The 14576-nt window shown below is 43.1% G+C and overlaps 2 protein-coding genes across 2 annotated transcripts; one reads left to right on the top strand and one right to left on the bottom strand.

Annotated features, from left to right (window-relative positions):
- The first annotated feature begins 8946 nt into the window (after positions 1 to 8946).
- On the top strand, positions 8947 to 10691 carry LOC129594022 (retinal guanylyl cyclase 1-like). The gene is made up of 7 exons (XM_055490566.1): positions 8947 to 9269; positions 9391 to 9607; positions 9805 to 9955; positions 10053 to 10101; positions 10208 to 10257; positions 10446 to 10537; positions 10644 to 10691. Exons 1-7 carry the CDS (start codon positions 8947 to 8949, stop codon positions 10689 to 10691), a joined length of 930 nt encoding a protein of 309 aa, XP_055346541.1.
- Positions 10692 to 11630: 939 nt separating this feature from the next.
- LOC129593970 (uncharacterized) lies at positions 11631 to 13961 on the bottom strand. Its single transcript, XM_055490509.1, has 6 exons — positions 13410 to 13961; positions 12932 to 13108; positions 12625 to 12861; positions 12396 to 12543; positions 12199 to 12302; positions 11631 to 12135 (listed from the first exon to the last, which is right to left on the bottom strand). Exons 1-6 carry the CDS (start codon positions 13724 to 13726, stop codon positions 11982 to 11984), a joined length of 1137 nt encoding a protein of 378 aa, XP_055346484.1. The 5' UTR covers positions 13727 to 13961; the 3' UTR covers positions 11631 to 11981.
- Between the last annotated feature and the right edge of the window lie 615 nt (positions 13962 to 14576).

The raw sequence follows: 14576 nt of genomic DNA, 5'->3' as shown, positions 1-14576 counted from the left end.
AAGCGAACGAAGTTTTGCATTCCTTATGGCCAGTCTTTGGAACAAGATTATACTTCCGAAGGAAGCGTATATAAGCGTTAGCAGCTTCGATGCAGCCCTCGTTGCTGTTAAATGGACGGATTTAAAGTGGACTAAACGTTTTATTCATAAAGATCATTTCTGTTTACTGTGAACTATACTGTTTATTTTTGCGGTTTTTCTTTGCGTAAGACTTTCGCTACTGCGAAAGTCTTACGTCTTTCGCTACTGCGAAAGTCTTTTCTGTTATGACTAGTCTACGACCTCGTGCAGGTTATACCTGATCGTCGCAGACGTCGCAGACGTCGCAGCCCATTAAACAAACAAACAACAACAACTCGACGGTAGGTCATCACCAAGTGACACTGCACTGGCTGTTTGTAGGAATTTATAAAGCGCCGCTTGAATCTCATCCCACTGCAAACACAAAAATGAACAGGTGTAGTAAATAATTTAAACCACGTTGCTGCTACGGTGAGTGGTACTGTACTTGTTCGCCGGCTTTGAAATGGGGAATCAAGAACACCGTGCAGTACGACACGTGGAAGCAGAACCACATCCCAAAATTCAGCCAAGCACTGATACTGATCATATCGGCTGGAGAGCTCATTAACAGCGATATCACGCCCACTACGCATCCACACGCCGTCATAACATCTAGCCCATACATGGCCAGAATCCCCATCCGTAAACAATATTAACATGTTCGCTGACGGCACAGGACACCGTGTGGAGTCTGTTAATCTGTCGTAAAAAAGTGGTAAACTCATTCTTTTTAAATTTCATCGCTACATCTGCAGTTTGTTCGATGAGGTTTCTGTAAATGTCCTTCTGGATGATGAACACCATAATACACGTTATAAGAATCTGTTGGGAGACGATGAAGATGGGCGTTAAACCGAGTGAATAGAAGATAATCTGTCCCGCCACCGGCATTTCCACCGGTGTAAACATCCATGTACTTGTGTGCGCCGTCTGCATGTTCTCGCGCGTATTGTACCAAAACTGCCAGTTTATGTAAGTAGTCCGTGGTAACGGTCATTACGACCGACACCGAGCCCCAGATCACACCGCACCGCCGCCACTTGCGACACTTCTGCGCCAAGAGATTCCGGTCACAGTTGGATAGATGGATAAAGTAATTTAGCGCTTCCTGCAGACGGTTGAATGCCGGACTCTCGAACATACATATCACAAAAGGAATCAAGGCACGCAGGACGCTAGTCGAATCCGGTAAGCGGGCGACGATCTCCACGAGGGAAGTGTCACGGACGGGTACGATTCTGGCATCGAAACCCATGCGACAAATTCCGGCGAGATCGAGAATCAGGATGAACGTGGCGTATACCGCTACGGTTAAGCAAATCATCCAACGACGACAAGATCTGGGTTTTCCACTTAATGACGGCAAGCCGAAGAAATTTAACAAGAGGTTCTGAAAGATGCACACATACGACAGAACATCGATGGGACCATTGCCTTCCGGCGCTGGCTTGTCCATCTTTAATATAATTACACAAATTTCTATATACGTAGAGGTTACTACAGAATTCAGATAAGTTGTTTATATAAAATCGTCAGTATACGGTACATGAGAATTCGGAATCAGTTATCAACGAGTACGTCCATATTCACTTTACTGCAAGCGACCGTGCAGTAGACGCGCTTGTTGTGTATCGGTAAAAATTAGCTATTAGCGGCACAAAAGCGCCCGTGGGATCTCTGCGTCCTGCTGCTTCCGCAGTTCTGCAAGTTCTGCACATTGTACCATTGCTTGTGTTGTACTCGTACCAGCGCAGCTTTAGTGAGTTGTTTATAGAGCGATAAGCTACGATACCGCGATACGTACCTCATAGAATATGACTTCCAGTGCCCATTATCAATAAAAATTACGCTAACCCCTTCTGGCGCTTGTTGTATAGTATATCTTTCTAGTTATTTTCCCATGACGCATAAAAGTTCGTACTAGCCGATTTGCTTGACGTTCTTTTGAGATTTCTCATCTGCTTTTTTTGTTTCACCGGGTTAAGCCCCCCGGGACAAGTAGATAGAACCGCACAATTAAGGCTAGCGTTGACCGTTTTCATTTCTTCCGCATTCTGCCAAATCATCCGTCCTCTACAGGCTTTTCAGTACTAATTCCTGTGCTGCTACAATCTATAGGACTGCAATAGACTCTTTGAACACCCTTCATAGACACCTCCGCCTGGTTCGTTATCGTATTTTTAATGGTCCATTTTACCGTACATTAACACTAGCAGTATAAGAAGACCCAGGAGTCAAAACAATAGCGTACGAGTAGTGACGTAATTTCACCGGAACGGGATGTAGTAAAATAGCGCATCGTACCGACATACTCGGCAGCTTGCGAGGATATCGAGATCGTACATACGCTCAGCTCAGTCATGAAGTTTCCGTTGAACGCGTGATACTTCGAGTTCAACGGAAACTTCATGACATGAATACATGAACTAGGTGGCATTGTTCAACGGAAATGACATGAATACATGAACTAGGTGGCATTGTACTGTATTTAACTTGACCAAGATGAGAGCTGGTGTTTACAGTGCAGTAATACTGTTCTTCCGGGGAATATTGCCTGTACGTCAAGTGTAAATCAATAATTCTATAAGGTATACAAGCATGGAGAATGGAGAAATTCACAAAACCATGGACAGACAAAATCAGTCTTCTTTTACTCTTATTAGCGCAACTTAACAGGCAGGGGATAAAAGGTGGCAGTGGCACCTGCCACCGGCAGTGGCAAGTGCCACTACGCGTTCTGGCAAGCGATAAAACGTGGAAACCGGTAACTGCCTAGATATGGCTATGCATCGTAAAACTAAGAAACCTAAGAGAATCGCTACCACTATATTTCCAACTCCACTGATGGCTGCAGTTTGTGTGCGGCGAAATGTCACACTCCAAGTTGTCCGGGTGCGATTCCGTCATAATTACGCCAGTCATCGAAATTGTTTGATACTCGTGCGCGTTTGCCTTTAAGAGCGCTCGGAAAATCACTATGAACAATTACTAAGAGCGCTCGGAATATCAGTCCCTGCAGATTGTTCATCCATTATATCTCCGTATACGATGAAAATGCAATAGAAAACAAGACAGAAAAATGTATATGTTGTCAGCCACGCCGGCTACCGTACCATCTAGCACGACAAGGTGCTAGCGAACGTTATTGGTTCTGAGCATGAGCTGCTTGTTGTCTGACAGAAACTCCCAAAGTTCTTTTTCCCCGGCAGTACTTATTGTCTTGCTTTACCTAGCATGGGGCGGAGATTAAACTTGAACGTGTCCATTCATTTTGGCCACCATTCATTTCGGCCACCCACTGATTTGGCGCGTTCGATTTTTTTTTTTAGTTTTTCTTTGGTTTTCTTAGTTTTCTTAGGTTTCTTAGGTTTTCTTAGGTTTCTTAGGTTATTGGTTATTCTTACGTTTTGTAGGTTATTCTTAGGCTATTCTTAGGTTTATTAGGTTTTCTTACCCTCGGTTTTTTGGTGTGTTACCTAGAATCGCGGTACCTAGAATCAGTGGTGGCCAAAATGAATGGTGGCCAAAATGATAGGGTGCCAACTTGGATGCCCAATGCAGTGCGCCGGCCGCCGCCGAGATCAGTGCGGCCGCCGTTGTTTTAAATCGGTTGCCGCCGCCGTCACATGCGTCCCGTGCCATTCCTAAGTAAACAATAAGCGCTTGATTTTCTGTACACACAGCGTTCGCCGCAACAGTGATTGAGCCTTTGATCATTTGATTTTAAATATCCTTAATCCCAGTTCTGGATATTTACACAATTGTTCAAAACATACATATAAAAGCTTTTTTGAGTGGTTGCATGTATCAGCAATTTCATATGCTTGAGCCAATCCGCATTCGAGGCAACTTCATTGGCACTGGAGCAAAAAAGCACTTAACGAAGCACACCACGAGTTCGTTGGGTTCTCGTATAGTTTGATAAACATATTTGGTGCAAGCCGTGTTTATCTGGAACTGGAAGTGATAGAGTTAATTATTCATTTATGGATTAGGTTCTCCCTAATTATACGATTCATGTTGATCGCCCTTGTTTACTGTGTAAAAATTTGTGGGACACTTGGGATTTAAACCTTCCTGCGCTTACGGCATTTGGATGCGTACAGTATGCAGTACGCACGCCTCTCACAATGTCACGCGTAAGTAGCAAGAGGTTAATCGTATAGATTAACCTCTTGCTACTTACGCGTTCTCTTGCTACTTACGCGTTATTACTTCGTTCTGCATTTTTTTAAGTAATTTTTTAAAAAATTATCGTTGGATGGCAGAGCCATCACGTTTAAAAATTCCGGCAATCTGCCACGTTTTATCGCTTGCCAGAACGCGTAGTGGCAACAGCCACTGCCAGTGGCAGTTGCCAGTGGCAGGTGCCACTGCCACCTTTTATCCCCTGCCGTACACTGGCATGCAGTAGACCAGTGCTTTTCGCATTGAGTACTGGCGAGCAGTATGCTGTTGAATACATGAGCGGTTAATAATAATTATTAATTAGCAATATTCAAAATAGAAGCTTTTATAAAAACAGTGATACATCAGCAACTTCCGCGCCGAATTTCTACAACGGTCTCACTGGTTATACGCCGGATACGGCAATTTTCGATACAACGGATACGAATCGCAGTGGGGTAGTAAAATTCTGTTAATGACAGAAGACGTTGATCTGATCTGCGTATTATGCTTGTCAAGGAGGTGTTGATATGGAGCGTCACCGTGATAACCTTTATCGGACTTGGAGAGGCGTTTCATCAGCTAAATATTATACTGGTCGCTATTGGGCGAACACCGGCTTACGTATACGGATACACGACCACGATCCCGATGTACATCGTAGCGTTTGACCGTCTACGACAACGTTATCCGCATGTCTTTTCAAATATTTCTACGCATACGATGTATCTGCCGGGAAGCTTCACGTGTGCTGCTGCTGACGCCATGATTCCGCTTGCCGGAAAAGTAGGCCAGATCCTCACCGAACTGAAAGGAGTGACTGTAATATTAACTCCGGGTAACTACCATCTAATCGTAACATCCTTAAATAAATACTGTACATTAAAGAAAAATTTCAAATAGAAAATACAAAACTTCTGACTCTTTTTAAAACCACGCTGCTCAAAGCGGACAATACTTTTCAGCTTGCAGTAAGGAAATGATGTTCCTTGGTGACTTTGTTAGAGGTAGGGAGAGAACTGTTTCAGACCATGGAAATACCATGGAAATCGGCAGTGATAGAGTTCGGTTTCTGAAAGGTTATCTGGTTTTACAGAGTGGAACATTTTAACCATGTCGAGGTACGACAAAAATTAAATAAATTAACAAGGAAACCATGGGGCATGCATTTTAACTCTGTACGCCAACTTGCAGCACGGCTGGAGATCAAGCCTTAGCTAATAAAGCTCGGTATCCGACGGTTGTGACGTGTGGGCCTCCAGACCTTTCGTCCATTTCGTTAGCCGCTCAAATGTTTTTACAACGCTACAAATGGCAGACGGTGGGGTTCTTTTGTGATGATTTAAATCAGTACCCAGGCTTGGGATCCTTCTTTTACCTGTCCTGCCGCAGCGTTAAAAGGCTGTTGGAAACCAGGCTAGGCCAGTTCAGTATTTATATGTATTCTTTCGACACACCGGCTTTCAGTGACTTCACAAGCATTCTAATCGATGTGCAAAGTCGGGCAAGAGGTATTGAAATCAATATGGAACAGCGACAGAATGACGTGGATTTGCACGGAGTTATGTTTACATAGTTCGTATGTTGCAGTGGTCGTCATTTTCAGTATTCCAAAAATTGTGAGACAGATCATGGTGAGATTTGATCTTTAATCCCTTGAAATGTGCTTATGCACATACAAATTATCACTCATCATTACTGAATGTCAACAATGACTATGTCATATCTTGGATATCTATAATTTTAAACATATAATGGTGACATCAGCATAAACTCGGTTGTTCGTACGGCGCATGGATAGGATAGCATTTCTTTACCGGACGCTATTTCCGTACAACTGCCACGAAAGGTTACTGCAAGTTTGTGTTTTAGATAACAGCTTATCGTCTGAATATGACAAATGGCGATTACGTAAGTACGACGCTGTAAATACTGCGCCAGGCACCTGGACTTTTAATTACATTATGTAGGTTTTCTTGTCTTCTCGCATGCGACCTGTACCAGGCGAAGGGAAACAGACATGGAAATTTAACGACAGTAACGACCCCGTACGATAACCCCTCCATAACGACAATAATATGGTTACAGACGAGTAAATTACAGCTTTTTGTGAATGCATATAGATCGCCTTCGAAGCCTTCCGCAGCTTGATTTACTGGGAACACCCACGTGCACAGTGGAATCAAATTATGGACGTTTTGGATGATGCTGCTACTTATGCAAGGAACGAATATAATCTGACTTTCACTATGGATGATAAGGTCAGTTTAGGCAATTGACCCGGTGCATTATAGTGAGCTGACGCCCAATAACACACACTGCATTCTATGGGTGCCTAATTTCAACAACCTTGACCAGCTTCATTCTGCTGCAACTGCAGTTCAAACATAAACTCGTTGTTTGCAGTACTGACTAAATCAATTTGGATTAGTAAATGGTGCACATGTACATTCACAATTTGTTAACCAGTTTTCAATTTTCAGCTGAATGACTTTTCTTTGTCGGCTTACGAAATGATGTCAGCGATGGCGATGGTAAAGCCTAAAGAACAAAAGACACTACTTGTTTCGATAACAATTCGCCACTTAGCGGGCGAGAACTCGCCAAACAATTTTTTAACCGCAGCTTCAGTTTTCCTTGGCGTAACGTAACCATTGGCTCCAATGGAATGCGTTTGAGAGATGTTTGCTTCTACCGAATCAGTCAAACCAGTGGAGAAATGGAGGTAAAAACCATGCTAATTCCATTAAAAAGTTTGGAAACTGTCAAAAATACGATAATTTTTTTATTTCTACGTATGTTCTCGAACAGGAAGCATGGCACTTCTACGCAGCGACAAAAAGCTTGGCCAAAGTTTCTCCATTGGCCGACATATGGCGCAGTTCATTCGGACCGCCACTTAACGAACCCTTGTGCGGATACCTTGATAATCGTTGCAATAAATCCGGTAGGATTATTGCTTTGCAAAACCGCATTGCACAAATTCTTTGTTCTGCGAACCCTTGTGCGGATACCTTGATAATCGTTGCAATAAATCCGGTAGGATTATTGCTTTGCAAAACCGCATTGCAGAACCATACTGTGTATTATACAAGAAATATATATTTAAGGCCTGTGTACTAAAGTTATGTTACCTAATTGGAGTTGTAATCGCCGTGGGAGTAAACCCTCTTTATTGTCTATAACGTTACATCAACTTACATGTATGATGTATCTGTTGTCGTAAAATAGATTCAACATGGATTACAGCTGCCGGAGTCGTTACTGGAGTGGTGTTGCTGGTTGTCATGTTTGTCGTAGCTCTTTACAGGTATTTGTTGCAAAAGCATGAGCCAACAACGTACACAGAACATCACACTCCGTGTATAATGCAAACCATAATATGTCCTGGTCCAGGACATTCAGATGGAACGATTGTATTTCAGATCGCATTTGCGTAAGAAGGAATCAGATAACCCTTGGTGGTATTTGCATGGTCACCAAGTACTCAGCCAATATACGCCGGACGATGCGCAGTATAGCACCCAGTCCTTGCCATGGCTATCGAAGTTGTCGCTATACCAAAACAAAATTGTATGGGCCGAATGTTTTCCCTGCCGGCTTTCACCCAGACAGATCTACAACGTTAAATTGGCTCGACAGACGCTAGATTCGGTTTGTGCATGTTTTTACTGTCACATACCCAGAACTATTACGAACGTTAAGCATATATATGATTAAACAAAAACAGAAGAGGTTAGTCTTGGCGAATAATGGCAATTCGGCATAATACTCGTATAAACGTTTATTTAAGAACAAATTTACAAGAGATTGAACCTACCGTTACGTACTGATGCTCTTGACCCATGATCCATAGATGCGGAACCTGCAACATCCCAATACTGCCCGATTTTATGGAGTAAGCCCTGATGGAGCCAGCGTCTCGCTTCTGTATGAATATGGATCCAGAGGCAACCTGCGCATGCTGCTCGACGATGGAAGTTTTCCAATGGATATCGACCTGCAAATGGCACTGATTCGAGAAATGGCTTCGGTAATGACTGAACTATTTTCTGAGTCATACTGGAAAGGACTTTTATCTGCATCAAGCAGAGCATTTCATTCGGATAATTCATGCACTTATTACTTATAGTATAGTTGATTGATTTACCGGTAGTCTTTCATTGGCTTAATCGATTGCCGGTCTTGCGGGAGTCGCCACTCACTACATGTTCGATTACTTCCATTATTTCTAACAGGGACTCAAATATATCCACTCCAGCCCATTGTGCTTCCACGGTGCTCTTTCTAGCCTGACGGTTATGGCTGATAATCGCTTCGGAATCAAGCTGGCCGATTACGGGATGACGAGCGTGATCTCCGGCTTAACTGGTGCCCATTTAGGAGACACAAATGACTGTCTGCAATTATGGATGGCACCGGAAATGTCGCCGATGAAAAGCACCCTGGATGCAGAGAATCAGACATTTATAGTTTCGGTGTGATAATGGCTGAAGTATTTACCAGAAGAATGCCGTTAGATGTCTCGCTCAATGATCAACTAAGTACACTAGGTGATGTTTGAGTACTCAAGGAGAAACATGACTGATGTATTTTTTAACAGTATAAAATAATTTATATGATTCGTAACCTACACATAAATGTTGGCAAATAAACACCGGTCACTTTACAGTTGCATTACTTATCCGACCAAGTGTTTTTGTAGCCTGCTTGAACATGTTGAAAAAGTCTCCGGATATGCAGCGCATTGCTGTGACTGCCCAAGAAATTCCGCCTTACGGTGAAAAACTGCTCCGAGATTGTTTTCTGGATAGTTCCGATCGTCGCCCTTCGATACATGATCTAATTGAAGTACTAAATGGAAAAAACACCAGAAAGATGTCAGGTTTAGGACGAACTGTGGCCAGCGTTGTGGATTGTATTATTTCTCGCTTGGAACGTTACTCATTAGAGCTGGAGAAACGAATTGCCGAACGCACGGCGGAGTTGGTCAGGGAAGAGAACAATGTTAACGAACTGCTGCGGGATATGTTACCCGAGTAAGCAAAGTGGTGTATTCCGCATTATGTAGTATTAACAAAGAGCTACCGCTCAGTCACTCCAGTGCCTGGAAATCAAAGAGTGTATTTTAGTTGCAATATAAAATAATATTTGTTGAAGTATTGTCCGCAAACTGCGCAACAAGCTTCCAATAGAAGCCGAAAATTTTGATGACGCTGGCAACCTGTTTACACATTTTCCGGAATTTGCCCATGTGTGCTCCCAGTCCCAGCCGCTTTTTATCATTCGCTTACTGCATCGCATTTACACTTTGCTGGATGGACTCGTGGAACAACACGATGTGTATAAAGTGGAAACTATAGCTGATTCCTATATGGTACGAAGCTGGAACTACTGTATGAACTATGATCGGTAACAAATGTCCATTATAGTCCTGCTGCATCATGCATGATATTCTTTGTTTTCCGCAGTGTTTTTATTTGCGTGTGTTGATTGCTCCATATGACGTACTTTGACAAAAGCAATAAGTTCTCAGATGTCATAACAGCAGGAGCTGATTCTGTGGCGTAACAGGTTGTCAGTGGCGTACCCGTGCGCAACGGTGCGTTCCGCCATGCTGGAGAAATTGGTAACTTAGCTCTACGGATGCTGGCTGCGGTACAGCCGATGTCCTCGATGGTAATGACCGGTGTCGACTTTCAGCTCAGACTGGGAATGCACTCTGGTAAAAATCACTTGTGCAGTTCTGCACTTTCTTGTGTGCCGGTAACAGTTGGTAGCCGGTATTCACGATTCACACCGCAGTCTTTCTCACTCTGCAGGTCCCTGTGCAGCTGGGGTTGTTGGAAATCGAATGCCACGGTATTGTTTGTAAGTACTGCTTGCAGTTTCCAACTTTCCATACTACAGTAGTTGCTTGGTGGGCAGTGCTGCGTGCCCACAAGCCCCACATGTTCTACGGTGTGTTAATATGCAGGTTTGGAGACACCATCAATACGGCCAGTCGAATGGAGAGCCATGGAGAGGGTACGTACTGCTGTGGCAGTGTTGACCTAGTAATGAACAAGGTTGGGCTTGAAAATTGACACAGGTGGTGTTTATTAACGCTGAGGTGGCCCTGATTTCTGTGCTGATGTATTTTTCTAAACGCCTCGAATTCAGTAACCTTGAAGAAGTTTATGATAACTTGAAATTTTTCGAGCACGATGCTGCAGGAGGAAAAATACACATCAGTCAAAGCAGCCATCAAATTCTTCACCAAATTGCTGGTTATAAAACGGAAGCCAGAGGATACATTGAAATAAAGGTACACTGCCCTGGGTCCAAAGCAATTCTATAACGTGCCACTGCACCTCTATTTGAAGTTCGAGTTCACCATTAATATTCGGCTTAATTGCTTTGGAACTTTGCAGAGCAAAGGCAAGGTCGAAACGTTTTGGCTGCTATCCAGTGATTTGTGATGACCGGCTGCCGACCGATCACCGAACATTGTACTGTATTATTTTTCCGTGTTACACATGTATGTCTGTGATAACTGGTTTGCCTTCCTTGACCCATACGCCGATTTTGCGCCATATGCAAGAAAATCATTTACAGTAAACATAATTTATGACAAGGGTTTTCGTCAAAATTATGGACGTCGAACTAAATAAATAAAATCATTAGCAATAGAAGTTAAACTGCTGTATAAATGCTTTTATACGCTGAGACCATTCAGTAATTATGCAGAATCGTTGCTTTTCATGAGAATCCAGTTATACACGACTACGTCTATAGTCCATAGACCATAGTCATTGCAAGGTGCCACAGACAAATTTGTTGCGTATCGCCAAAAATTGGCTGACAGCTGCACATGAGTGCCCACTGGGATCGCTGTCGGCTATGTCCTGCTGCTCCGTTCAAAGAGCGACCGTTTGAATTTCCTCCACGTTCAAAAACAAGCCAGCACCTCCTCTGCTGGCTTTTTGTACTACTTCCTGTACCACTAAAACCTATGGGGCAATTATATTTTGTACATTTTTCATAGGCTCTTCCTTCTGGCTCGCTGTATACTCATTTAAGGTAGTTTAAATGACTCCTTTCTGTACATGAGCTGCACAGGAGCGCCCCTCGAGACTTATGTGATGGGCTGACAACTGTAGCGCGTGTCGTACAAAGTACCGTTGCACGGAGTACCGTTGTAAAAGGTCACAAATTAGTTCGTTCGCTTTTGGCCGACTTGAATGGGCGTGCTGTTTTTTCACTTGTTCTACCATCAGTAAACTATAACTGCATCACTGATTTTGCAATCGGCCCGTAGAGAAAACTGCGTTTGCAGCCTTATGGCAGAAAAACCGTGCGCGGTCACAAGTCTTCATGTGTTACGTTCATTCGTTGTACCTTTCTCGAAATGTTAGTAGTTTTAAGCGATGACTGTTGGACTGTATATTATAACGTGGGACCTTATGGGCGTCCACGTATCCGCAAAGGAACAACCCGGAAGCATTGACATTATTGGCTATGTTACCGCCACGAAAAAAAAACCAACAAAAACTGGATTCTTCAGCCAATGCAACCGTGCTGCAGATCCGCCGAAATAGCATGACAATGCTAGGATGTATTCCTCAGAAAATGCGAAGCGCAAAAGCAACAGCAAGTCAGGTGGACGGAGAGGTCCATCCTGACAACGCAATCATTTTTTTTATTAAGCGGCACTTTGAAAGGTTATAATATAACTCAAAGCTCGCACGCCGCTTTTAAAAGGAACACGATTAAATTAAACTGCAACCGATGTTGTCGCTAACTTGATCCCATGTGCGCAAAATATTATTGGCTTCGAAGTTGGCCGACCCGGCACACCATTCCGTAGCCCGCACGGTCGCTATATCCTGGTTGCTGTAGTCCACGACGAATCCATAAACGGTGCTAAAACATCGACTGCGATTTTAAGTTTCTAACCAAAACAAACTTTGTTGATAGTACACGTACTGTTCGTAATCCTGTTGAACGGTATTCCGCACATATTCCAGGAACTGATTGAGGAAGCTGATATTTCGCTCTTTATTCCAGTGCTTGCAGCGCCTGTTTTCACACTGTAGTACGAAATACAAAAACGACCTTTATTTTTAAAAATTCATGACCTTTATTTGAGGAGGAGTATTTGGCGACGGTGGTGAAAAACTTACAGAAACACTTGCACTATCAGGAATCCGCGCGACCACGGTCATCGCGCAGCCGAATAGTATATTATCTTTCTTCCTTCCCACTAACGCCCGCGGCGAACCGTTGAGGAAGCATTTGCTCCATGTGCCTCTGACGGCATTTTGATATTTCCTGCAGAATTGACTTGCCATCAGGGGTGCTTGAAGTAAAAAAGCGAAACCATGAAGCGTACTCGCCGAGTATCTGTCTTACCGGGAGCACCGTTGTCTTTGCGATTGCGCTGGCCTGTCTTCATTAACAACAAGCTGTACGTAGTTCTCTGGCGAACTAGTCACTTGCGGATCAATACAGTCGATTTTATGGTGATAGAGCAAGCGTGTTCTTCCTATTGTGCGACCAATAACGGAATAGAAATAATCAAATGTGGTGAAGTCATCTGATTGACCATCGTTAGAAGTCCCGGCTACTAACTGCTCATATCGGCGCATGCTGTAGCACAGTAATATAATTATGTAGATAGCTGCTAACAACTACGGCATAAAATTTTTTGATTACGTACCGGTATGCTTTTTGATGGTTGACTGGAAGTGCGTTACCCAGAGCATCAAATTTCTTACATGTCAAATAAATTGTGCCTTGACGTTTGCAGGCCAGAAATGTTTCACTGAACGAACCGTAAGTGTGTGGAATGTCCAGCGCTTGTTTTAATGCCCGCGAGGAGCAGACAATGTCTGGTCTACGCATCAACACACGTATTTAAGCCACTTACACTCTGTACAATTGTTGTTAATTGGAAAATCATTTCAGGAAAAAAATTTCATCAAACAAATCCATCAGACTAAAGTCTGATTTACGCTATGCAAGATAATTCATCGTTGGTAATCAGTAATCACTACATTAATTTTAATCTGAACAATCTTCCTTGAAAGTCATTTGAAGTCTGAAGTCTTAAAAGTTCCGGTTAAGTTGTCGAGAACTGGAAAGTGGGTTTTCATACTTCCAGTTGGCTCACCGCTTTGACTCTACAATTTGCTTACTTGAACGTGTGAAAGACTTCCGGGTTCTTCTTTATCCAAGTTTGCATATGGGCCAGAGGTCGCCAGTTACTTACTGGATTTTCTGCAGCTCTGCTTTCGTATAGATGGTATCGATCGTCCAAATCAGTATTTCGGATGCTATCCCAATGCTGCGAAAGAAGTCTTACCGATCGCTTTTCTTTATCGTCAATGAAGTCCTTGCAAGCCGGGTCTTCGTGCTGATTGGTCAAACCGAACCAGCCCAATTCGGTGACGGGGGATGTTCGGCAAGGAACGAAGTCTTTGGTGAAACGAACGACTGATAGCTGCTGCGCCATGTTTAAATACTTCTGGAAAACTTTAAGAAAGATTTATGCACGATAAAGGAAACCGTAAGATAATGAGTTTTAAAAACAACGCCAAGTCTTGCAGCTGCAACTTCTGCAGCTGTCGCAACTTTAAGATAAACTAATTTTATATGAATGATTGGTAGACTAATGCCTATATACGAATTTGGTATCTAAAGGTCTCTGCAGGTAGCATAACAAAACTTGCATCTGGAAAATGTCCAGACTACGCCTACCTGTAGAAACACCATACTAGCAAGCAGATTATCAGATACCACAATTGTCATGGTATGTCATTTGTGGAAAGGCGCAAGCTAGAACTGTAATGTGGTCTGATTAGATAAGCGTTCTCGGTGAGACGGTGGCCAAGCATTTTCATGCCGAAAGGTGGTAGGTACCACATGAATTTCAGCTTGCCTGATAACCTTAAACGTCCATTGACAACAGCTGATTTGCAGTCATCGTGAAATCATCGGATATCATGCACATACCAAGCCCCGCGCATATGCAAAAATTAAGCAATAAACAAATTGTCTGCGGCCCCACCAACCGAGAAGCCGACAGAGGTGAGAGCTTCGCGATACAAGTAAGTACTTATTCATTTTTGGATGAGTACGAAGAAAAAAGGAACACCGAAAAAAAGGGAAACTCATCATCTCCGATCATTCAAAAAAAAGGAAAACTGCTTCACGATTGAGAATGCCAGCACTTAATGTAATGTAATGTAATGAAGTTTATTGTCCTTGCAACGAAGCGACTGCCCTCTAAGCTTCAGACAGCGGAGAACAAACCAGAATGTTAAAATAACATCAAAATGCGATACCACGAAAACATGAAAGCC

Source organism: Paramacrobiotus metropolitanus, unplaced genomic scaffold (assembly GCF_019649055.1).
Source record: "Paramacrobiotus metropolitanus isolate TYO unplaced genomic scaffold, Prichtersi_v1.0 Parri_scaffold0000065, whole genome shotgun sequence".
NCBI classification, from domain to species: domain Eukaryota; kingdom Metazoa; phylum Tardigrada; class Eutardigrada; order Parachela; family Macrobiotidae; genus Paramacrobiotus; species Paramacrobiotus metropolitanus.
The sequence above is the reverse complement of the archived record's forward strand: the minus strand, read 5'-3'. Positions and strand labels throughout refer to the sequence as shown.